General features: G+C 33.0%; 2 protein-coding genes across 2 annotated transcripts in view; one reads left to right on the top strand and one right to left on the bottom strand.

Moving 5' to 3' along the window:
• LOC118192119 (serine/threonine-protein kinase ATR-like) overlaps positions 1–27,660 on the top strand; it is a 391,326-nt gene that overhangs the window by 288,503 nt on the left and 75,163 nt on the right. The window lies entirely within an intron of this gene.
• Positions 2,899–27,660, bottom strand: part of LOC146998377 (axotactin-like) — a 42,990-nt gene continuing 18,228 nt past the window's right edge. The window contains exons 7-10 of the mRNA XM_085812270.1: positions 25,399–25,682; positions 22,745–22,918; positions 16,321–16,543; positions 2,899–3,045 (exon numbers count right to left, since the gene is read on the bottom strand). Coding sequence (XP_085668396.1) covers positions 2,937–3,045; positions 16,321–16,543; positions 22,745–22,918; positions 25,399–25,682 — 790 coding nt within the window. The 3' untranslated portion in view covers positions 2,899–2,936. The remainder of the gene's footprint in view (positions 3,046–16,320; positions 16,544–22,744; positions 22,919–25,398; positions 25,683–27,660) is intronic.

Below are 27,660 nucleotides of genomic sequence, written 5' to 3'. Positions count from 1 at the left end.
GTTCAATTACGAGGAGGGAAAAGTACTAGAGATTTTTTAGTGGCGGGGAGAAAACTATGTAAGACTGAGAGAGCAACAGTTTCAGACTTCTTTAGTTCAGTGCGAGTTTAGAGTGCAGAGACACCTCCGTAAAAGCTTCACCTTTTTAGGTGCACTTTGCTTTGCATTGTGTTTAACATTCTTAGTAATTTGAGGCGTAGTTATTGACTGTACTCTGTAATACTGAGAAGATCTGTACAAATATTTTTGTGAAAAATTCCAGAATTGTGAAGTGTTCCTTTTGTAAAATAAATTTTATCAAGCTACAATTGGTTCTGTGTAGATTCAATCTATTACAAACCCAACAACATATGCAACAATACTATTAGTAAAAAAGGCAAAGGAATAATTGTGCCTTAGCAGTAAAATATATTCCTTTCATTATAATATTTATATAAATAATATTTTGGCCATTTGACCTAGACTTCTTCACTTTCGCTGCAATTCTAAATTTGTATTTACTGGTTCTCAACTTTTTCTCCCTTCTCTTTTCAGATCGCCCTACAGACAAAATTTTTAACTCTGCACCTTTGAGGTTCTTGTTATTTACAGTTCTTGGATTTCCTATCCTAATAAAAAGTATTACCACTTGAGAAAAATATTTGTTGTAAGCCTCCTGTTCAAGCAAATCATTGCTAAAATATAAAATTACACTTTGAATAATTAAGTCTTTCTTTATTAAATAAGTGCATAAATCTTTACATGACATTCATTTATGATGAAATAAATGTATAACAATTCTTTTCATACATTTAGCATTGCCATTTTAAATTGCCCATATAACAGACAAGATTTTATATTTATACTTTAACTTCCAGAGGAACAATAGTTAAAATAGTAAACCTGTTGTATTGTTAAGCTTACAGCTGTTTCAGGTTTGCATTTTTTTAAACTTTAATAATGCTAAACTCTTTTACCTGCTAGACTATGACCTAATGTTTTAGATAAAATTAAAAAAAACACAGGGAAGATTTATCCCATATTTCTTACATAAAAATAAAAGATATACATACTTCCATCTAAAGATTCTCTACAGATTTTGAGCAAATAACATAAAATGTTAAAATTCTTGTGTGGACAAGCGATATGACTTTTTGAAATGTAATACAGCTTTACATGGATTAAAAACAACTACAGTCTCATTATTTAATTAACATACTGTGTAATAAACCTTACATTTAAATGCTTCTTTACTGTATACAAAAGTAAAATATACTTAATTTTCAGTTTTACATATCATTTTGAATGCATCCCTTAAATAAATTTGGAGTTGAACTCAGGAATAGCAGTATTTCTGATAACGAGAAAGAGTATTCATGTAGTTTTTACCCTTTTTAGCTCATCTCAGCAAAATATAATGTGCTTTATTTTACAGGTTGGAAGAAGAAATATGTGAATGTAACCATTTCAATTCAAAAAATTAATATCTCTTTGAGAAATTTAACTAAAACATTTTTTTATTACATATTTATAAAATCTTCACTTGATGGTTGTGAAGCTCTTTGTAATACAGTCAAAAGTCGTTAATTCGGACACCCATAATCCGGACCTCAACGCTAAAAACTTTCTGCGCATGCGCCGCGTTGGCACATGCGCACAGGCGTTTTTCGCGTGCACGTAAGACCTTGACTACTGCACATATGCGTGTGCGCAAGTGCAGAATACGTTTTCGCCTGCGCGTTTAATGTATAACGGATGGTATAAGCTAAAATTATCTAATTATCTATTTCAGTTAATGTTAATGATTGCGTTGTTACTTAATCTTCGAATTGGATCCGTCTTATTATTTTTTGCAGACTGTAAGAGCAATTTTATAAAATTAAACTTGAACTTTTGATTATGTCAAATAGAATTTCCGATGCTGGAACTTCCAAAGGATCTACAAAACGAAAGTATGTTTCGATGTCCAACAAACAAAAAGTGGAATTGCTGCAAAAAATGGATAAAGACATGAAGAATGTGACAGAGAGGTTAGTGAAAATGAAAAAATTTCGATTGACAAGTTAGTCGGTATTCTTGGCAATTAACGGGACTTGAACAGCGGGACTTTGTAACTGAACAAGAAATTATGTCTGTTTATAGAATTAAAGAGAAAGTATTATCACATAAAATGAAGCAACTGAAACAACTTACATTAAAAGAAATGTTTAATAAAGTAAACAAATAAATATTAAGCTTTTTTTTTTTTTTTTTTTTTTTTTTTTTTTTTTTTTTTTGTAAATTTTGATACCCTTTAGATCATAATTGTTTTTTATTTCATAAATTACGGTTTCATATTTTTAATTTTAATTTTAGAATTTCTGCATGCCATCTTACGAGATTTAAACTGATGATCTATAATCCGGAATCGCCGAAGTCCTGACGAGTCCGGATTAACGACTTTTGACTGTATTGGGACTCTTAGAAGTCACACTCAAAATATGCATAACACATAGAAGTTTTTAACAAATAATTATGTTTTATAAATGCTAGCTCTTTTTCCTTTACACTAAAGATTGTGAAACATAATGAAATAAAGCTTTAGTTTATAGAAAATAATATTTCTAATATGAAAGGTCATACACTTCCAAAGATTCTTTGTCTACAAATCCTTTTTACCTTTCAGATAAAAATTTTGGTTTATTTCTACCATATTCTTTGAAAATTGCAGAAATGCCTAAAGCACATAATCAGATCCATAATTATAAATAATCATTACTTATATTATAAACTCATCAAATAAAAAATGGCTTCTTACATAGCTCAACTCTTCAAAAAATGCAAAGCTGGGCCACTTTCAAATTAAAAAAACTGAACACTTATATATTTATTCATTTTTAGTAATAAATTTTATCTAAACAGATAAAGTCAAATGAAATGCAGAATGTTCAGGGGGAGAGAAACTGTTAATTAAAATCTTACCTTCTAGTCATATGCTTGTATAAGTCCACTACAACATCATTGATCACAAGTCCTCTGAAGCATCCAATGAAACCTTCTTTGATGGCCGAATCTCCTGCTGAAAGCCTTCAAAAAAATGAAAAAGAAATTATAAAATGCCTTAAAAAGGAAATACATGATGTGTTAAAAAGTCTAATTCTATTTGGCAAAGTAAAAAAAAAAAAAAAAAAATATGCTCTGATATATCCATATATATAAAATTCAAACCCTTTTTTTACACCCAGTTGAAGAACTTCTAACAGTCAATCTTTTATTTCTTTAAATATCATGATTTATAACTTTTTATAAATAAATACATTAATTTCAAAGAAGCATTTAAAAAGATATAAAAGAGAAGAGGAAAAAATATCAAATCTGTAATGAATGAATTACCAATAATAATCATGCAAATGAGAGGACATAGTACATGATCTAAAAGTACGAGAAAAAGTAAAAATCCAACAATTTGAATACTGTACTCAGTAGTGCTATGTGGTTTTCACAGAAATGAACAGAATGAGATGGGACCTATTTTTAATAATGAAAGATTTTATTGCCAGAATAGCAAGATCTTTCATCAACAGTTGTAGAAGTTCATGTAGTAGGCTGCATAATTTGCATTGCAGCTAGGATTATGAATGTTCAAAGTCATGGCTGTCTGACATGACACTCTATACAGAATCAAAGAGGGTTCATATATGATTTCTGTCACATGATAGAAAAGAAATGTATACTGTATAATTAGCTATAAACAGCAATTTTTTTAAAAATCATGACAGACAGGTAGTTAGCTTTAAGTTACTTCAACATGACAAATACTAAACCATAAATTATTCCCAACACAAAAATCATCAGCTTTCATAAATATTATAAAATAATAGTTGGTAGACTACACCAAAAATGAAGCCTCATATAACATGTTGCAGAAATAGCAGTGTTACTACTGAAAACAGGTATCTATGAAAAAGGAGGAACAAAGCAAAACAAACAGACTTCTGTATGCTAAGTGTAGAACAACAATTGATTAAAATGTCAGGCTTAGTACAACATCTGAATCTATAAAATATCTCTGAACTTCCTCAAGGTTTGTACACACTTCTGCACATAGAAATTATGTATTTTTAACAATCATCAGTGCAAAAAAAATTAAGGACCTATCAGCAAATGGAAAATAAATAAATTAATGCAATTATCTACATCCAAACTTCAGTAATACCATTCTCAGAATAAAACAGATCTGTAAGCAGGATGCATTAGCATAACCTAATATTTAATATACTTAATATATAACCTAATATATTCTCAACTGGTTTTATAAAACCAATTCGATAAAAAAAAAAATTTATAAGATTTATCAAATAATTAGCATTAAATTATATTATTTTTTACACATTTATATTTTATACTAATACTCCTAAATATTTTAAAGAAGATTAGTGACATTTTATTTATATTTTACTAATAGTTTTATATTGATTCTTTTGTTTATGTCTTGTTTCACTGTGTTATTGCTAAGTCTAGAAGTTTATGCAGATTTTATGTCAAGTGGCACTGGTTAAAATCAGAAATCATAATTACTACAGTTTGTAACATAAGCTTGGTTGCTTGCCTTCTTGAGGGGAAAAGCCGCTGACAATATTGTCATGATTGGTAAATGGTAAAAGTTAGTTTTCTCTGTGTATGAGCCAATTAGTGTTGTAGCTGTGTATAGTTGTGGTGCTGTAACCCAGTTGATATACTGTAAAGTTTCAATAGGCCATTGAAGTTGTTTTGTATTACCTTAAGCCTCATTAGCCGTAAAAAATTAAAATTCTATGTTAATTTTTACAATTTTGTGTTGTATCTTACGTGGATGGTATGGATCAAGGAAAGGCAGTAACTTGCCTTACAACATAGAGGGTAAATTCTAAGGGAAAGTAGTTAGTTACAAATAATTAAATTAGATAACCTTAGTTGTGACAGATTATATTATCATTATTAAAATTCTTTTATTTATATAAAAAATATTCACAAAATGCATTATTAATATCATAATCTAAGAACATTTAAAATAATGGATAATTATGGATATAATTTATGACACTGATTCTAAAGCAATAATAGGATTATTACAGGTTAAAAATTACAAACCATACACAAAACAAAATATTCATGCTTCTTTTTAATTTGAAAATTTTCCAGATATTTTGGTTAATTTATATTAATTTCCTTCTATTTAACATACTTTTCTATATTTAAATGCTTCAATAAACAAAGTAATGTTCCAAAAGCAGTCTTTCTTTCATTTCCTAATTTACTACTGTTTCAATAATATACCTTTGAAGAACAATTTTCTTTCTTTTTATGAAAGTAATTTTTTCCCCAAAACGTTTTCTCTTTATTTTACAATTTTCAGATTTAATTAAAGGTTTCTATTATTCTAAAAAACCAGTTTGTATTTGAAATGCAAAGTAACTGCTAATTTTATATTATTTTTAATAAGATGTCTTTAGAATTACAATACAACAATATAGTCAGGGTGGCAGAATTTTTAGAATTTAGTGAAACACTAAGCAACAAAATTTACAGATGGTAAAATTTTCAAAATTTAGGGCCCACATATGTTGCAACAAGCAGCAAAATGCCTAGTGCCAGCCCTGTGTATGGTGTACTGAGATATACCAGATGAAACTTTCAAACTGTCAGTTTTCAATATCTTTATTAATAGAAAAATTCCCTTATACAGATCCAGGTACATGCAAAAAGATTAGAACAATTTTTGCTATTTTCCATGTTTGTGCGTAATAAAAAAAAAGAGAGAGAGAGAGAAAGAGAGAAAATACATGGGGGGAAAAAACATGTTAAGAGAAAGACTTCTTGCACTGAAAGAAGAAAATTCAAATGATTTTGTTTTCCCGCTCTTCCAAAAGTTCCCCCCCCCCTCAAAAAAATGTTCATTGTGTGTTAATACCACGAAGACATCTTTCTGAAATTTTTTCAAATCGTTGGTCTATAAATCTTGCCTTCAAATCCTTCTCAACCTCTAGGATACATGGCCTAAGATAGAAAAGATATAACAGCAAAAGGCAAGAAGACTTTTGAAAGAGAATTCAGGAAAGATATGTGTCAAGTGAATTTAACATAGAAAACTGATATACATTTGAATATTCTCATATAATTATACAGGGAAAAAAACTCTTACCTTGAAAAAATACAGGAGACAAAGGATGAATTTAATTTTTATACAATTACTGTACCCCTTTTTTGCTTTTGCTAAAAAGTATTTTGAAAACTATGCTTTACAGCATTTACCATCTTGTTTATTTTTCAGAAAAAAAATATTCCTAAGCCTTCAAAAAATAGAAAGTTAAGTCATATTAAAATATGACAGGCAAAAATAAAAACTTTTTATTTCAATACTATTTCTTAAATACAATTCCAAAATAGTATCATTATTTCAATGATATTTATCAATGATATATTTATAAATATTAATAAGTTGGCAAATTTAGCACCATCTAACAAAAGAATTCATATCCCAAAAAAGAAAGTTGTTTTTGATGTTATGTTTTATAAAGTCTGCAGTCACGAAAAAAAAAAATCTGAAATGTTTACCTTTAAGATATCTTGCGTTTAGAAACTTGAGTATCACAAGATATCTTGAGTTTAGAAACTTGAGGTTTTTCCGGATTATAGATCATCAGTTTAAATATATTAATTAATCACACATTCTACTACATTCACGGAAACCTTCAAAGTCCGATTCATCGGTATCAGAATTAAACAGTTCTAATATATTTTCGGGAAGAGTGTCCCTGTTTTGGCCTCCTCGGTGATTGCGGTGATTTGTGCCCAGAGGGCGCACCGCACAAAAAGTTAGTTGCGTAACAGAACGTAAGGGAAGCGGACACGCCAAAATGTCGGGCGTATTACCGCTAATTGAGGTAATTGCATCGTATCTGTCAGGTGGCAGAAAACTAGTATGATGTATCAATTCAAATGCCAGGTGGCAGAATATGCCTATTATGTACATGCCAGGAGGCATAACGCTTGTAAATATGCCAGGTCGCATACGACTTAAAATAAATTGTAAATAAATGTACAGTAAAATATCTTGGTACAATAGATCAAGGAACAAGCATCAACAACTTTCTGATCATTTGGATACGTACACATTTTTTCTGGTGACTCGGACATGATTTGTGGAGATGAAGAATGGACGAAGAAAATTAGTGAGTTCATGACTGAAAAGCCAGGATTTAATGAGAAGAAATTCGAGGTAGGCCCTTTTCCATTTTTCCAGTTTTGAATAGAATTGTTGAATAAAAATCTTGGTGATTATTATAGTTGATAGAATCTAATGGTAAAATGGAGGCTATGAATAAGGCAAAGAAGTTGCATACGGTGACGCGTAGCTTAACTACTAAGTTGATGAGTAAAATAGATCCTGCATTGTTAGAAGAGGGTGAAACCGCGGATGAGAAATTAAAAGAATTACTCGAAATGTTACTTGAAAAATCGCAGTTGTTGAAACAATACGATTCTGAGATTGAAAAACTTATAATTACGGAACAGGAGTTGGAAAGAGAAGTAATTTCCGTGCAGGAATATCAGGAAAGAATTATAAGTTTTAAATGTAAAATTCAGGAAAAATTAAGAAAAAACGCGTGTAAAGTTGAATCTAGAAATTCTAGTGAGGAAACTATATCTCCGAAGTTGAAAACTTGTGAAGTTAATACTTTAAAATTGCCAAAATTAACGATTACAAAATATTACGGTGATCCTTGTTCTTGGCTTGAATTTTGGAATCAGTTTAGTAATTCCATTCACCAAAACGAAAGTCTCAGTTCGGTTGACAAGTTTTGTTATTTAAAATCGCTTTTGGGAGGTTTAGCTTTAAATGCTATTAGTGGATTAACTTTTACTAGTGAAAACTATACGGTGGCTGTTGATATACTAAAAAACCGTTTCGGCAGAGATGACCTGCTAATTAATGCGCATATGAATAAATTGTTGAGTTTAGAATCTGTAAAATATTCCGGAAATACGGCTTCTTTGAGGAAGCTTTATGACGATATAGAAATACAAATAAGGAATTTAAATTTTTTAAATGTTACTAGTGGTTCTTATGGACATTTATTATCCCCTATTTTGTTAAAGTTAATACCCGAGAATTTAACTCTAGAATTCACTAGGAAAAGAAGTGATAAACAAAATTTCGATGTTAATGAACTACTAACGTTCTTGAAAACGGAAGTGGAATGTAGGGAAACATCAATGATGTTAGCACGTTCTAAGAATTTTGATGTAAATGAAACATCAATACGAAACAAAAGTTCCCATCAAGGTTATCAAAATAAATCTTACATGCATTCTAAAAGAAATTTTTACAGTACGAATAAGCAAGGTGCTTCAGTATTAACTAGTCAAAGCGAAACTCCCTCTAAATACTTTCAAAAATCACATTTTAATCCAAATCGAAAGTTCTCTACCCCGTCTAACAAAGAGAATCAAAATGTCTGTATATTCTGTTTATCTGCTTGTCATATGAATCATGATTGCGCACTTGATTTAGAGGCTCGCCGAAAGGCATTAATGGATTGAGGTTTATGTTTTATTTGCTTTTCGAAAGGGCATCCAAGGCGTTTCTGTGCTCATAAAGATGAAAAATGCAGACTGTGCAATGTCCAAGGTTTACATAATTCGTTAATATGTGACGCCGCATCGAAAGGTTTAGAGACGGATACTTCCAATCAGACAAAACAAACGCCAATCCCTGAAGCTTCTCTTTCCCTCTTATGTAATGAAAATAATAACAAAATTAAACCACCGACTTCCGTTCTTTTACAGACGTTTTCGGCAACAGTTAGGTGTAAAGGGGGGAACGAAAAGGTATTACGTTGTATGCTAGATTCAGGGTCAACAAAGTCATTCATCTTACGAGAAGTGGTTGATTCACTGGGGTTGAAAATTATTAATAAAGAAGTGCTTATTATTTTCACATTTGGATGCAAAGATGCAAAAGAGTGCTTGTATGATATCATAAAAATCGTATTGCAAAATGTAAGCCATCCCAGTAAAAAGATAAATATTAACGCAATAGTCATTGATTCTATAACACTAGGGCAAGAAAAAGTTCCTTCTCGGTGGATACGAAAGATGGCGTTTGAGAAGGGAATAGAATTAGCAGATGCTGGTACGAGTGATGAAATTCAAGTATTAATAGGTTCAGATTATATTTGGGAAATTTTAGGAGAACGAAACGTGAAGATTTGTAAAAAATTAGTCGCAACAGAAAGCACTTTCGGTTTTGTGATTCAAGGCAAGGACGAAGGATCAAAGTGTAAGGTCGCAAGAGTTAATCATATAACCGTTGTAAATGAGGACTTAGATTATGAAAGAGTTAAAAAATTATGGGAATTAGAAGCAATTGGGATAAGTTTGGATAAAGAAATATCTCTATCAGATAAAGAAATTTTAGAGTCATTTGAACGAAATACAACTTACAAAAATAAAAGGTATGAAACTCGATTATTGTGGAAAGAGGGTGTTGAAGGTTTAAATAACAATTATGAAATCGCGAAACAGCGTTTACAATTTTTAAATAATAGGTTTCAGAAAAATAGCGAGCTATATTTAAAATATAATGAGATAATTAATGAACACTTGAGAGATGGTATAGTGGAACGAGTAGATACGTATTTAAATGGTAATTTGAAAACGGGGTATTACATGCCTCATCACGCGGTAGTGCACGAGCAGAAGGATTCTACAAAGGTTCGAATAGTTTTTTACGCTTCTTCTAAAAGTAAGGGAAATTTATCACTTAATGATTGTTTGGAAAGTGGACCTAATTTAAATCCTGATTTGCTAAAGATTATCATTAAATTCAGGGTACATTCAATTGCGTTTTGTGCCGACATTCAGCGTGCATTTTTAGAGGTAGGCTTAGCTAAAGAAGATAGGGATTTTTTAAAGTTTTTGTGGATAAATGAAGAAGGGTCAAATCTCGATCACAGTAATCCCAACTTACAAGTTCTCCAACACAATCGAGTTCCTTTCGGGGTCAAGTGCTCACCTTATTTATTAACAGCTACAGTAAGACTGCATTTAAAAAAGTATGAAGATGCCTACAAAGAGGCATGCAGTATGTTAAAAGAGCTTTACGTAGATGATTTAATTTCTGGGACAGTTAATGTAGCAAAGGCCTTACATTTAAGCAAGGACATGATTTTCATTCTTAGCGAGGCCAGTATGAATCTACGTGGATGGGTTTCAAACTCACCTGAGCTGAATGAACTATGGAAACTTAATGGAATTGACTCTCGTGAAACATCTGAAGACTATTTGGTACCGTTGAAAGTTTTAGGTCTTATCTGGGACAATGTCAATGATAATTTGAAAATAGATGTATCTCAGTTTGAGAAGTTACAAAATCTCAAAGTAACTAAACGCATCATTTTAGCAGCATGTGGTATGCTCTTTGATCCCTTAGGAATTATGAATCCATTTACTGTTCGAATTAAACTCTTAATGCAAACTATGTGGGAAAAGGGTATTCAATGGGACGAAAGTGTTCTCCTTGATGCAGAATTCATATTTCAGGAATGGTTAAAAGAAGTTGAAAAAATAAAGTTTTTCGAAATTCCCAGACAGTACTTCAGTGATATGTGTTGGAAGTTTATAGAAGTTCACATATTTTCTGATGCCAGTCCCAAGTGTTATGGTGCCGTAGCATATTTTAGATTTAAGAAGAAAAATAAATATAAAACAAGTTTCATAATGTCGAAATCTCGTTTGGCTCCATTAAAAAGGGTAACACTCCCTAGGCTTGAACTTTTTGGAACATTAATTTCTGCAAGATTAGGTTCGTATTTGCAATCGATATTTATGCAGTTGGATAAGGGAAATATATTTTACTGGACTGATTCCCAAATTTGCATTCACTGGATCAAGGGATCTGCCAACGAGTGGAAACAATTTGTTAGAAATGGTGTGGTAGAAATCAAGGAGAAAACAATTTTAAACAACTGGTATTTTTGCAGTGGGAAGACAAATCCTGCTGATAAACTTACGAGGGGGATGGATGCTGAAACTATAATTAATGATAGTGATTGGTTTTCTGGGCCACCCTGGCTTTCAGAAGTAGATATTCGACATCACATAAACGAAATGAATACCGAAGCTGACTTGCAAAACGTTAGTGAAGAACATAAATGTGTTACTTTGAAAACACTTGTGGAATCTACAGAACCATTACTAAATCTTGAACTGTACGGAGATTTAACCAAAGTACTGGGAATAATGGCTTATGTTCTGCGCTTCGTGAACAACTGTAAATCCGCTCGTGAAAAGCAATCTGGTGTGCTTACCGCCTATGAGTTACGGAAGGCTTCAGAATTTATTATAAGAAATGTTCAACTTAATGAATTTTCAGAAGAAATTAAGGCTTTAAAGACAGAACAACAGATTAAAACTAAAAGCAAAATCATTTCACTTAATCCATTTCTAGATGAAAACGAAATTTTAAGAGTAGGAGGTAGATTAAGAAACGCAGAAATCACCAGAGAAAGTAAACATCCCATTATATTGCCAAATAATAATCACTTCACAAAATTAATGATACAGCATTATCACGAAAAACATTTACACGGAGGGTTGCATTTAATGTTATCCGCAATAAGACAGAAATACTGGATAATAAGTGCAAAGAATGAAATTAAAAAATGCATTTGGAAATGCATAAAATGTTGCAGAGTACGAGCAGTAACATCTATTCAATTAATGGGAGAACTACCTGCAAGTAGAGTGATTCCAAGTAGAACCTTGTCAAAGGTTGGCGTTGATATGCCAGCCCATTTTCTGTGAAAATGAAAAGGGGAAGAGGTATAAGACCAATTAAATGTTATATCTGTATTTTCGTTTGTTTAGTTACAAAGGTTATCCATTTAGAGATTGCTAGCGACTTATCAAGTGAAGCATTCCTAGCTGCTCTAAAACAATTTGCTTCGAGGAGAGGAAAACCTCAAGAAATAAGAAGTGATTGTGGAACTAATTTTATAGGTTCAAATAAAATCCTCAAGGAAGCAGTTTCATCTGTCCAGTCAACCTCAGAATTTCAAAGGTGGTTAGCAAATGAAAACATAAGGTGGATATTCAACCCTCCAGCTGCTCCACATCATGGTGGTATATGGGAGGCAGCTGTTAGATCTATGAAGCTGCATCTAAAGAAATGTGTTGGAACTCAAATTTTTACTTATGAAGAGTTTCTAACTCTAATTGCACAAATTGAAGCATGCTTAAATTTGAGGCCAATAACACCGGTCTCCAGTGATCCCAATGATTTGATAGCTTTGACTCCTGGACACTTTATTATAGGGACTTCTTTAACAGCTGTTCTGGAACAAGATTTAACCGAAGTACGAGTGTCTCCATTGCAAAGATGGCAACTAACACAGCAGATGTTCCGAGGGTTTTGGAAGCGGTGGTCTAAAGAGTACCTGTGCCAACTACAGCAGCATAGCAAATGGAGACAGCCTAGCAGAAATATTCGTCTAAATGACTTGGTTATCATTAAAGAAGATAATATGCCTTCATTACGTTGGAAACTCGGGCGAGTAATAGAAGTGTTTTCTGGAAGAGACAATAATGTCCGAGTGGTTAGACTAAAAACTGTGCACGGGGACATTAAACGTCCTGTTACCAAACTGTGTCTTTTACCAGTTGAAGAACATTAACTTAAGTGTTTGTTTCATATTGAATATGTTTTATTATTATTTTCATTTCTTATTGTACTAATAATTTTATTTGTTTGTTCTAGTTTAACCCTCATAGTTAACGTTTCAATATAGTACGATATAAGATGTTTTGCTAGAAGATTGGTAAGTGTAACATGTAATTTTATACTTTTTGAAGGTCTTTGTATGTTTTCAGTTTCTATATTTTTCATTTACTTGTTTGCATATATTGAAGATTATATTAAGAAGAATGTAATTCATCGGGGGGGGGGATGTTTTGGCCTCCTCGGTGATTTGTGCCCAGAGGACGCACTGCACAAAAAGTTAGTTGCGTAACAGAACGTAAGGGAGCGGACACGCCAAAATGTCGGGCGTATTACCGCTAATTGAGGTAATTGCATCGTATCTGTCAGGTGGCAGAAAACTAGTATGATGTATCAATTCAAATGCCAGGTGGCAGAATATGCCTATTATGTACATGCCAGGAGGCATAATGCTTGTAAATATGCCAGGTCGCATACGACTTAAAATAAATTGTAAATAAATGTACAGTAAAATATCTTGGTACAATAGATCAAGGAACAAGCATCAACAACCTTCTGATCATTTGGATACATACACAGTCCCAAAAGTTCATTTTCAGCATTACTACCTTCACTGTCAGTGATTTCCTCACTTTCACTAACAATCCTGGCTTTTATAAATCCCGATCGGATGGTTGACACTTTAACACTTTTCCAGGATTTATCGACCCATTCGGCAACTTCAGTGTATGAAGCGCGTCTCATATTTCCTCCTTTTGTGGAAGTATGTAAACCTTCCGACATCCAGATCTCCCAGCAAGCAAATACGTGGGACTTGAAACTTTGTTCACGCTAATATCCAGAGGTTGCAGGATTTTTGTTAAACCTCCTGGAATAACACTAAGTTCAGCACCGTTATTTTTTTTAGCTTCCGCCTTTACACACGCTCCGCCCTCATGGAATCCATAATTAGTACTCCTTTGGAATTGAAAAAGGCACCTTCTCTCTTCTTCCAAACTTCTTGAAACCAATCGAGCATAATGTCCTCGTTGCACCAACCCTTTTCATTGCACCATATTACGACGCTTCGAGGAAAATTTTCCTTGCAAATTGTTTTCTCTTAAAGATTAAGAGCTGCTTCAACTTTGTGCCGTCAGCACAGCAGGCGAGCATCACTGTGAATTGGGTCTTTTCTTGACCAGTTGTTGTTACTGATATTGTTTTCACGCCACAAGTATCGACGGTGTGATTCGGTGGGCAATCAAATGTTAATGGAACTTCGTTCATATTTATAATATTTTTTAGGGAATATTTCCCTTCTGAGATAACTTTCCTTGTAAACTGAAGGAAAGAAGCTTTTTTTTTTTTTCATTTACGTCGTCCGGAACAGCCTGACACATTGTCGTTCTGCTGCGAACTCTCAAGTTTTTACGACGCATGAAGCGGTAAACCCAATTTATTCCTCCCTTGAAATCCATTATTTGCATCTCTTCTGCCATGGACTTTGCTCAGAGATGGATTTTAACTGTTGAAATGGAGCATCCGGCATTTCTTTGGTCGAGAACCCATCTCGAGCATCCGGCATTTCTTGGGTCGAGAACCCATCTCAGTAAATTTTCCTCTAAAGCTGTCCATTTTACTTTTCTGTGCTGATTGGATCACTTTCTTCCCATGCTTTTTAACACATCCTTTTGTTTGCGCCAATTTCTCACCGCTTTCTCGTTCACTTCAAAATAACAGCCCACTTTTCTATTTCAATCTTTTTCAGCTTTCTCAACTACCTTGAGTTTAAACTCAACAGCAAAACTCTGGCAATGTTTCATCAACGTTATCAAAGATGAAAGACAAAATACGAAAATAAAACACTGTGCAGCGTGCTCTCCTCGTGATAAGTGGTAATGAAATGTGACTTTCGACCCCACTCACTCGGTGTTGCCAAATCACGCTATAAGTAAACGAATCACACTTTTTTTTTTGTACTCCAGGTACTTGCTACTAAGGCTCCTAAAAACCGAATTAATGCATCAACTACTTTTCTCCCTCCCGGCAGTTGCGCTAAAGCAGTGTAAAGGATACTGGGATACAAGACTCTGGTTGCGCTAAGTGAGTGCTCATATCACGGCATTGCTTGATGCGCCAGCCTGGATTTTATGAGCTCTACTTGCTACTACTCATTCGTTCTCCACTATGCTCTATGGTTTACTATGAATACAATACATACGAATGTTTTCTTGGAATCTCACGCTTTTTTTATATTTGATCATCGGCAGTTCACGACAGCGTGTTTTTTAAATTTCAACGATTTTAACCATGAACAACCAGCGTATTATCCGCACTGGTAGATAGTCCGCAGCTTCAAAAATTCGCATTTTAAACACAGATAGTCCACGGACTATACGTGCGAAATTACGGTACATCTTTACATCCACCACCTATTTCGAAGAAGGGCACACATAACACCATCTCTCTGGGGAAAGGGATAGAAATGACTATCTAAAATGTTTCTTTGTGTATAATAATGAATTCGGCATGCAGGGCCAATCCTAGCACGGGGCAAAAAGGTGTACAGCCAAATTTAAGGGCAGTTAAATGATTATCAAACACATTACATTTCTGCATAAAATGGCAGCAAATTTTAAATTGCACATGTGCAGCCAAATGAACTAGGATCGGCATTGTTGGCATGTCTGAATGGCCAGTTCGATCCTTTGGATCATAATCCCATGAAAGAATGAAATAAAGAGGTTGTTTGCACACAAATGAAATCTAACTATAATATGCAGCAATTGTATATCGCTAAATACAAACATATGCTAGTTGATCCCCCTGTGCAAACATTTCAGAAACATGTGGGAGCTATGCCTCAGTTAACCTAGGCTGTGTGGCAATTTAATCTTTTTGTACTAGTGAGATTAAGCACTTCTTTCTTCCCAAATACACCTGATATCTGTCAATCATAAATTTAGTGTATTTAGTAAATAAGTAATGTGAGCTGTGTTCGTCTGTGCTCACCATGATGCATAACAGGAAAGAAACCTCAGCTTGTTGATGACCATTAAAATGTTAAACTGGTAGCATGGTAATAGAATAAATTAGTCATTTGATTATTTAAAAATGACACAAAGATTGTTTTGTCTTTTTCTGCTGTATTGGAGATATGAAGGAGAAAAGAACATATTTTGCTTAAGATAAATAATTTCATTAAAATTTTATTTTTGAGAACCAAAACTAACTCATTATGAATTAAGATTTCATCATCAACACAAGCTTTCTTTAGCTCACCCTAGTTGGACTGCTGCTTACTACTTACTCTCTTCTTACTACAGAGCTACCAAAAGTGTAAGCATGTAGCAGCCCAATTTGTTTGTGGCAATAAAATGTTTAGTGAAATAAAGAATCTGCCTTTAATGTCAGTTTTGCTCTTCATTATGGATCAAGATTGTACATATTTATGCTATATACGCTTTTACAATATAACAGTATCTGCATCTTTAATATCTGTGCAATCAGTATAGCTAAGTTTGCTTCATTACATATACATTAATTTTTTAATGCATATCAATGTCTATATAATGTAAAACTCTAAATCATTGCATTAAAATTTAGAACAATCTTTAACTTACTCTGGGACGCCACCAACATACAGAGGTCCTTCAAATGGTCCCACACCATGTGATTCTCCATAATCCACCATTGCAGAATCTAAATTGACAGTGAACCGCATATGATGCATATCATGGTCTACCCATACTTGTTGCCATTCACCCGAATTTAATTTTCGCCGAGATTTTACTATCACACTTCGTGGTTGACTGCCAACAGTAAACTCAAAAGAGAGTTCATGATCTAATTGAAAATAAAAGTACAAATTAATATCACATACAAAATATTTAACACAATTTAAATTGAATTTCTCACAGTTTTGCTAATATCTCTTATGACATAAGGTATTACAACATTCTACAAATACAATTCCATGAATCTTTGCAAAGATTTTCATTGTAAAAATACAATTACACAATATGAAAAGTTACATAATTAATGAACAACACTTTTTGTTAGAACAGAATACACTCTACATCAAATTAACAAATAATATTTGAAATTTTCTCCAGAGCATTATAATTAATATTGCCAAATTGATAATAGTAATAACTGAGAGAACTCAGTTACAGTTCTCAATTGACTAACTATTCAAATTACCTCAAATTAACAATACTTTTTTAATGTTTAAAGGCAATACTATTAATACAGTAAAACTGATTATTTAAAACTGAGAGCTCAATTGCAATTCTCAGTTGAAAAACTATTCAAGTACATTAATTATAAATAAATAGGAGAAAAATTCCTGCAACATTTTATGGTTACTACAATACATTAACAATATGGTTACTACAATACACTTATTATAAAACTTTATAACAGAAGCAAATTACAAGACAGTTATTATCAACAAGGAAAAAAGATAACACAAAAAATCTCAGAATAATTAAATTAGTTTTTAATTTTGCACTGCTACACTCAGTCAAAAGGCACTAAAACTATATACAATCAATGCTTATTTTAGGCTTTCACTGACAAGACCGCATATTAAAAATATATTCTTTAAACAAATTTATTACATCACTTGAACATATGACAGAAATCTACAGCAAACTGACTGGATTCATTGATGCTCCTTAATTTTATCAGGATTGATAAATATGAGATACCTTAAGTGCCCAGATCCCAATATATATATATATATATTTTTTTAAAGAAAGGGGACAATTATTTCACTGGTATAAAAGACAGCAAGATTGGGACCAAAATTATTAATCTTTAATCTCAAGCTGCTTTTCCTTTCAGAATTTCTGACATTTTGAAAATTTCACTAATTTAAGCATCTGTCTTTTCTACCATTTACTTTCTTTAACCTCTCAATTTCAATAACTTGAAGATTTAATTCAAATTAATGTTCTACAGTTGCTCATTTGTGAAATGATAAATAGTTGTGTACGTCACTTGCATTCATCACTTCATTTTATTCTAATATATCCCAATCTATTTGACAAAAAATACCTTATATTTATATAACACTTTAACACAAATCAAATATCTTTTGGGATCCCACAATCTTTATTTCATATATCAGTTATTTAGTCAGGATTTTGCTTTATGAAGGCCATATAAATTATTTGCTGTTGGAATTTCATGGATGTTTTAGATAGTTTGGCAAGATTATGGGTATAATATAAATACACTTTTCATTCTTTTTTATTTTCATTAGTTCACTCTAGCTAAAAATTTGTTTCAAAGCATGTACTTTTTAATTGGTTGACTACCTGAAATCAAAAAATGTTCTTAAGTGATTTCTAGATAACTAATTTGCATGAATCATATTATTACAGAAAGAAACGTTCTTAGTTTCATCACATTCTTCTGTAGTAGATAAAGAATTTAATTTTCGCTTCTTTCATTTTCCACTTAAAACATTTATCAATACATATCATATAATTAAATCAAATAATAATTCATATAATTTGACCTTCATGTCATCAAAAAACTTAAGTAATTTATACAAGAAAAAAAATTTTTGAAGCAAGATTCTGTTTTATACTTAAATGATAAAAGAAATCATTTTTCAGATGCAGAATTTTCTTAACAAATTAGCCGCTGGTGTTGTGTTAATGCAACGGTCAAAATAAATGTGTACAAAAGCATAACTACCAAAGATATTTTTTACCAGCATATGCTTTTTTGTAGGGAATATTATGAAGATTATTTCTTTATAAAAATGTTTATATTCAACAATAATTTTGTTCATAATACGTAGCGTATTCGGAAACTAAGTACCGTTTCATTCTAGCACTGTCGCAGCGCTGTGGTAGGCGTCACGGGCATGCGCACTAGTCTTTCTTGTTCACTGACTTTCAATTGTCGCCATTTTGGTTGTTCTATGTTGTGTTTTCAGTTTGCTGTGCACATTCAAAATGTTTAAGACAATTAGTTCTCCTGCTGACCGTGAGATTCGTGCAGTGATTAAATTTTTGAATGTGAGGAATGTTAAACCGGCCGAAATTTATCGTCAAGTGACAGAAGTTTATGGTGAATACGCGATAAGTGACGGAATGGTGAGAAAGTGGGTAAGAATGTTTAATGCAGGTCGAACAAATGTCCACGCCAAGGCTCGGAGTGGTCGGCCTTCTGTTGTCACCGATGATTTGGTAAGGAAAGTTTATGAAGCAATTCATGAGAACAGACGCTTCACAATGACAACTCTTTCAGGGGCATTTCCACAAATTTCATGTACTGTTTTGTTCGAAATTGTGTCTGGCCACTTCAATTATCGCAAACTGTGTTCCCGATGGGTTCCAAAAATGCTCACTGATGTTCACAAAACAAAGCGACTTGGTAGTGCCTTGACATTTCTCACGCGGTACAGTGATGAGGGAAAAAACTTTTTAAACCAAATTGTGACAGGTGATGAAACTTGGGTGTGTCATTTCACACCAAAATCGAAACAACAATTGATGGAGTGGAGACACACTCATTCTCCAAAAAAACAAAAGTTCAAAGTGACAATGTCATCACAAAAAATCGTGTGCACTGTCTTCTGGGATAGGAAAGGCTTACTGAATTTCTTCCCAGAGGTGAAACCATTAATGCGGCACGATATTGTGAGACTTTAACAAAACTAAGGCGTGTCATTAAAAAAAAAAAACGAAGAGGAATGCTCAGTAAAGGAATTGTGTTGCTCCATGACAATGCTCAGCCCCATACTGCTGGTGTCACTCAATCATTAATTCGACAGTTTCATTGGGAGCAGTTCGATCACCCGCCGTACAGCCCGGACTTGGCGCCGTCCGACTATCACTTGTTCCTGCACATGAAGCGCGAGCTTGGTGGCAAGCGCTTTGGATCTGACGATGACACGAAAAATGCTGTGGAGTCGTGGTTATCGAAACTGCCGGGAAGTTTCTTTGATGATAGTATACAAAAACTGGTCACCCGCTATGACAAGTGTTTAATCATTGGCGGAAACTATGTTGAAAAATAGTTTAAGACATGTATTTTCATGTAAAAATAAAATTGGATTCGCAAAAATTGTTTTACTTTTTTTTTTTTTTTTTTTTACGGTACTTAGTTTCTGAATACACCTCATAATTAGTCTCGTACTTGACACAAAATTTAATTAAAATTTTTGACCAGGTATTTTTGCTGAAAAAAATTAACAAAAGAATCGCCATCTTTAGGGGTGATCTATTTTCAGCCAAGGTCACCTCTTATAAGAAAATTTCATCAATCAGCTGTTTGTATTTGTGTGGAGATGTAATCGAAAATAGGTGTTGCATTAGTGCAACGCCAACGGGAAGAGGGTATTCTCCTTATTTACTCATGCCTTTAGATACCCTGGTTGACAGACAACCAGGTACCTTACATTAAAGAAGTCCTTTAAAGACTTTTTGATAAAGAAACATATGATGATAATGACCAGAATGAAACGATATTGTGTTTGTTTCATCAGAAATTGCAGAAGCTAGTGACAAAGCAGAAGGGAATCATAATGCTTTGCATAATAATAATGATATTTTACCAAATAATACTGCTGGGGATGTATAAGTGCACATAAGAAGTAGATTTCAGCCTTCTAAAAACAATGCTAATCATATGAAAAAGTTTAAAAAATAGAAAACTGAAACTTCAAATGCATAAAAAACGTAACCATCAGGTATGATTTCAACTTCTCTGTCATCTAAAAAATAAATGATTTAGTGCTACAGGAACAATTAAAAAAACCACATACAAATATGCCCATAACAAATGATAAAATGTGTCCGTAAGAAACACAGGGGCTATTATGGTTTCCATTATGAACAGAAAAACAAAATTTTTGTCCGATGGAACAACAATTCGGTTCTAACTGTTGGTTCAACATCTGGAAAAATTCAGCCCTTAAAAAGTATTTCCCATTATTCAAGAACGTAAAGGAAAAAGGTTTTTGAATATCAGTTACATCCTATTGAAAACACAATTCCAGGAAAAAGGTTTTTGAATATCAGTTACATCCTATTGAAAACACAATTCCAAAATGGGAGAAGTTGATTTATGCACCAATTTAGTAACCAATAACAGAATAAGAGTTCGTGACAAAAAATGGTGGTGGCCAATATTTACTAATTACATTGATGCATCCTTGACAAATACACAGAACATATCGCGACTTTCTATTATTGAAAATTAAAAAGTTTCATTGGAAATTTTATTTCCAAATATTCCAAATATTCTATATTTGGAAACTATATATTTGAATATTCTACATTTGGAAATATTCTATATTTGGAAATTGAAAAGTTTCTTTTACATTTCAGACATGAAGATTACATCTTCCTTTTGCAATCTCCTATTGAAATTGTAGAATTAGCCAGAAACAGATCAGCAACAGGAAGATATAATAAATTCAACATTCAGAAGCCACTGAAAGGAGATGGTAGACATTTTATCGTAAAGTCCGACAATAACAGAAAACTTCGTTATAAAGAATGCCATAACCAAACTGTTTATAGATGCAAAATATGTAATAAAGCATTACATCCTGATTGTGATGAAGCTTTCCATGCTTCAACATTTCAATTGAAAATAACCTGTATTTGTAAAAGAAATACAATGTAAATTTTAATATTAAATTAATTACAAGTAAAGTGATTTTTAGATTTCTAAAACATTATACAGCTAAAAAGTAATCCAGCACACAAGTACAATAAATACTCACTAAATATCTGTATTCTTATTCCGCTGATGTTGTGTGAACACAACACTAATCTTTCCACACGTAAGAGCATTTTCTTTATTTTCAACATAAATTTATGTTATAAATACTTAATTTAATACTCATTATTATTTGTATAAGGGAAAAATTGTTCATTTTAGTTTTGGCAGTTAATGGGTTAACCTAATTATAATTTAGATGCATCCATTCAACATTTAGATAAGTAATAAAAATCTATAAATAAATATGGGTCCCTGCAGAGCCCTAGTCTTCGAGCTGTTACAAGATGTGAGACCATATGCTCCGATATTGCAGGAGTAGTAACTTGTTCATTAATGCTTCCACATGACATTACAAGAGTCATAATTTCACAGCCAGCAACAGGTATTTTGGCAATCTGTGCTGTGTCTGTTGTCAGGGCCTCTGATATACCCTTCAACTATAAGAAGTCGGAGGACATAAAATACAACCGAGCAATTTAAAAGGCTAATTCAGTCTGAAAACTGTTTCAGACACAGCATGATCATAGAGTGCCTTTGAAACACTCAACTAGAGAAACTCTTGTCACTAGCAAGATCCTCACATAATGAGGATAATCACTTTCTCTCCAAATGATTTGTTCCTGTGCATTCAATATTAATTGTCAATTGTTGTCACTGTGTTAATAGAACTCCTTGCATATTTATAATACATGTGCTTTTAGTTCAAATGCAGTCAGACACAACATAACTTAAATACAAATCAGTTATCTACATCATTATATGGAATGGCTCCATTAGTGCACCAGAGATCACACCACATTCATTATTCAACACTTACAACAGAAAATTAGAAAAATGTATAAACATGAAAATAATTTACTAAACTTTTATCAGTTTTTCAATTCATCTTATGCGATAAGGCAAATCAAAATAACTTTGAAGAATGTAATTTTTATATAGAATGTAATTTTCATACTAAAAGTATTATGATAACAGTATACTGCATGAGCATTTCTCTCTAGGCAAGTAACATCCTTACTTCCCATATTTCCTTCTCATAAAATGCTATTAATACAAATTCTATTAATCATTTATCACATATAGAAAAAAAAATCACTCCCAACAGATAGTACTCAAATTTGCAATGTAATATTTTATTATACAGTTATGAATTATATTAATACAAATTTTGTGACAAAGTGATAAAATTACCCTTTAAACAGATAACTAGATAAATATTTGAAATATTCTGTCCTGAAATAAAAAATAAATATTGTTTTGCAAAAATGACATACAATCAAAACAAAAAATAACTACCATTTATTAGCAACACTCGAAGATATCCATGAGTATAAAGAATGGAGGCTTGGTATATCAAAACAGCTTGGCTATTTGATGTCCTAAAGCTGAAAGCAATGTCACCTCTTCGCCATCCTGGTACTTCTATATAGGAATTCCATGTCTTAAATGTTATAACATACTCTTGCGTATCTAGAATTAAAAGGGGGAATGTAGCATATTTTTAATTAAGATTTCCATAGATATCAAGCTATGCGTTTTATTTGGGGAGTATTTAATTATTATGTAAAAATATTTGCATAACCAAGGAGACAACAGGAGTTTTAATATATATATATATATATATATATATATATACACGAGGGTTGGAACTTTAATAGTGGCAACTATTTATTTACAAGGAATACAAAAGTGATTCATGTCACCATGTTTTACAGTCCTTCAATATAGTCGCCAGCGTTGTGTACAACTCGTTTCCAATGATGTGGAAGTCACAGAATACCTGTAGCAGCGCCTGTTTTGTTGATAGTTTGAATGGGTCAGTCTACTGCCGCAAGAATCTTAGGAACAGTTTGGAAGCGAGTGGTGGTTCGTTCATCTTAGGAATTAAGTCATAGTCACAAGGGCTTAGATCTGGGGAGTATGGTGGATGGTAAAGCACTTCCTAGTCTCATCGCTTGAACAAATCAGTCACAGCTTGCGCTGCATGCGGCCGAGCATTGTCATGCAAAATGAGAGGAGCGTTGTGCAGAAAGTGTCGCCGTTTTTTTCTCAAAGCTGGTTGGAGACTGTGCTCCAAAAATGAGCAGTAATACTGGGCAGTGATGGTCTGCTGTGGGGGAACGGTATGCATTAGGATGACACTATCACAGTCGTACACGAGAATCACCATAACTTACACATTGCTGGGGTTCTGACGTAATTTCGAACGTCGTGGTGACCCGTGATGACGCCATTCGTTTGACTGACGTTTCAGTTCTAGCTGCTACGATCGGGCCCAAGTCTCATCCAGCGTAATGATACGGCATAAAAAAGCATCTCCTTCGCACTCATAGCGCTCCACGTGGGTTCGGGCAGCATCGTATCATAGCCATTTCTGCATTTCCGTCAACTGATGTGGAACCCATCGTGAAGCAATTTTTCTCATGGACAGGCGCTCCTTCAGAATGTGCAGCACAGTCGTATGTGCTAATCCTGTTTGTCCGGCCAGCTGACGAATCATTTGGTGGCGATCACTGTCCATTAGTGCGGCAACAGCTTGCACGTCTGCATCGCTGACACTCGGACGACCTGGCCGCAGCATGTCTGCCACGTTTTGGCGTCCTTCATTGAATGCTTTCACCAATCTTGCTATGGTTCTGTAAGGCAATGCAGATTCCCCGCAAGCCTCTTGAAGGCTTTGATGACACTGTTGTGCTGTACAACCTCTGTCACATTCAATTTTTATCCAACATCGTTGTTCTTGTTTTGAAAACATCCTGACAACACTTACTTTAGACCGCGAGCTAATACAAGGATCCGTTCTTCGCGTCACTCCGCATGCGCGTGATGTAGGCAGGACGATTCTTTTTGCTGAGAGGTAAGGTAGGTATGTTCACATGTGGTATACGCGAAATTCTTTGGTTTTGTTACGTAGCGTTTTTTCAGCTGTGTTGACACTATTAAAGTTCCAACCCTCGTATATATATATATAAATAAACAAAAATTACTAATTTTAAAATTGTCATTGTAATTTAGGAGTACTTAAGAAAATATAAAATTTTAAAACAAATGTATCACATGCACACTTTAATATGCTCAATTTTTTTTTAATGAGTAAGAATTTTCTTTTCCTACCTGCATCTTTTACTGCAGTGGTCTTCAAATTGAATTCCATGTGACCCTGGGGTTTTTTTCAACTCTTTAAGGGTTTCCAAAATTTATAATCAAATCTTGAAAGGATTTTTTAATACCACATGGATTATAAGCCATTCAAAATAATTAAATTTTTGTTTCTATTATTAAGATAATGTGAAGTAGATCTGTTTATATGAGTAAAATAAATAATGAAAAAATTACTTTTAGTCTCTACTTAAAGTGTATAATAATAACAACAAAATATTTTCAATGCTTTCAATAATTAATTTTTTAGAGATCAAGGGGTGTCTCGTCCCTAAAAAAATTATAGATTCATGGGTTCACTGAAATGAAAGTCTGAAGATCACTATGCTTAGCATTTCATTAATGTTAGAATTAATAATTAAAACTAATTCGAATAGTTTATCCAAAAATTATTTTTAAAGTAAGCTGTTTTTTAATGTTTTCATGTAAAGAAGAAAGACTATTAAATGCTTATTTTAACAGATATGATAGCTTAAATAATAATTTAAAATGATACCAAAAATTATGATGTTATGACTTTTTTAAAGATCTCCCCCTTAAAAGTTAGGCTTAGCAATGCAAAACCCTCCATCCTATGGGAGCATTCCTTTCGGCTCTCCTTCGTTCCCAGGGAATGTCTTAAACAAAGGCATGTCATCTTGAAAGTGTTATGCTTTCCTAATAGAATTCCATTCAGTATAAATATGTACAGCATCTTCAACATTACAACTTAGAAATATTTCATAAAGAAAAAAATATGAAAGCACTATTTGAACCAATTTCAAAGTTTAGAACACAATTAAAAAATTTACCAGTCTCTACACATTCAAGAGGGCCCAGAGTAAGTCGCCCTTCAGCTCCTGGCTCTAAATTTTCTGGCTGAAGAATATAAATTCTAGTTATGCCCAAATGACTTGGGTTTGTGTAGTCTCCTTCATCCACACGCCATCGAGAATCTACAATGTCACAGTTACATAGAAGTGAAGTATTTGCACATTCATGCTTTTCTGCACATTTGCATCCTTCTGACTGGCTGCCTATGCTTGTAATGTATTCATGACTACCCGATGATTTCATCCAAGTATAAGTCCGTAAGCTTAAAAAAATATTAAAAAAAACTAATTAAAAATTTAATAATTCTATTAATGACATTAAATGATTATTACTCTGCATATACTTTTATTAAAATTACAAAACTAAATTTAAATTGTTTATAACTATTTGTATAATGTAAAGGAAGTGTTGTAATCGTGAAAAATTTTGGTTACCATATTTCAATGAAAATATCCACTTCAACCACTCTAATCTATTTCAAAGATGTTTTTGCACGACATCAGTATGCATGGACAGAATAAAGAACTCTGTTTTCAAAACAGATTGTAAAATGGATTTAGAAGAGATTTCTTCATGATGTTCTGGTAAAGATTTGTTGTAGGATTAACAAGAATTTAAAATTTGTTTATATGGTACTAAGCCTAACAAGACCGCCATTAGTTTACATTTGAAATTCTTAGTTGAATAGTGAATTAAGTTGGCTTGTGCAGCAACTTCAGTGTCCTTTCGCTGAGTTGGATCAAAAGTAAACTTTCAATTTTTCGCACCAAAAAATCTGTCTTCCTCACTGGCTAAAATGCTTGTTTTTGCATAGAAACTATAATTTTATTTGTAAAAATTGTTTCTTTCAACTGTTTTTAACTGTACTTCGTGTTTTACGTTTTTCTGTATTTTACAATTTTTAACAATGCTCTAAGTTTTTATGTATTTTTGACTTACCAACAAATAAAAAACTGAATTAATTGAATGATAAATATATCTGTAACGAAATTCCAGGAAATAAGTTTAAATGAAATGAAGCAAAAAATGTGTATAATTTAATAGGCCATACAAGGGAGTCATGTGGTGTCCACATCAGACTTTGTTATTTAAATTTACAAATAATCATAATGGAATTTTACATTAGACTCACATTCGCGCAGACTGTCCCAGTCCAGTAGGCGGACAGCTCAGTTTCTAGTGATTTTATGTTCGAAGTTATTTTAACTGATTTAGGTACCCTCAGGTACACAAAAATGTCCATTTTTAGGACACCATCGTCTAAAACAGACGAAGAAGATACTGATACGGATTTAGATAGATCTTTCAGATCAACGAAGTCACACAAGCTAAGGAAAGAAGATTTCATCAAATCTCCGAAAAAGAAAATCAAGAAAGCAAAAACGGCAAGGAATGTACAGGAAGAATTACTTGAAGTGCTGAAGACTAGGTACAATACGGATAACATATATGATCTATCTGTTCAGGAGCAAGCGGATTTAATACCAAAATTTGGCTTAGAAGCAATCAAAAAGATGACAACCGAGCAGGAAGTCTCTGTATTATTTTGAGAAAGAAACAGGAAAACAAGGAGCAGAAGCAGAGCAGGAAGAAAAAGATAAGGGAACAAACTATAAAGAAGGAGAATGGAAATCACCAAAGAAATTTGCAAAACCACCCCAAGACTCAGAACCAATGGAAATTGAAAAAAAAAAAATCGCTTCGAAAGATTAGATCCTGAAATTAACGCTGCAGAAGGAGGAGCCACAGAAGATGAAACTCCGCCCCCATAGTATTTCAGCAAGGACAAATCGACTGGATTAAAGTTGAAGGATATCTAAGAGAAAACTGCATTGATGAATTTGAAGCACAAATGAAGGGTCAAACTATCTTCATTCAGTTGAAAGGTGCAGAAGAGTATCATGCAATTACAGAAATGCTTAACAAGCGAGGGGTACCTTTCCACACCTACCAACTAAGCTGGGAAAAGCCAATAAAAGTAGTACTGAAAAATTTACCTGATAAAACCCCTGAAGAGTCAATCTTTGAAGATCTTCAAAGAAAGAAATTTCCGATCGTAAAAATTAAACAATTCCAAAGATCTCGCAAAACAATTTCGAGAAACTCCCAATGTGGCTGCTAGAATTAAAGAAAACCACAAATGGACAAGTGATTTACAGCCTCATTAATATGTTCAGCATAAATATCAGCATTGAAAAATGGAATCCTAAGAAAAGACCTACGCAGTGTTTTAGGTGCCA

The sequence above is a fragment of the Stegodyphus dumicola genome, chromosome 2 (genome assembly GCF_044657685.1).
Source record: "Stegodyphus dumicola isolate Sdum_Otavi_A_Nest chromosome 2, ASM4465768v1".
Taxonomy (NCBI): domain Eukaryota; kingdom Metazoa; phylum Arthropoda; class Arachnida; order Araneae; family Eresidae; genus Stegodyphus; species Stegodyphus dumicola.
Note: the sequence above shows the minus strand (reverse complement) of the source record. Positions and strands in the feature narration are given on the sequence as shown.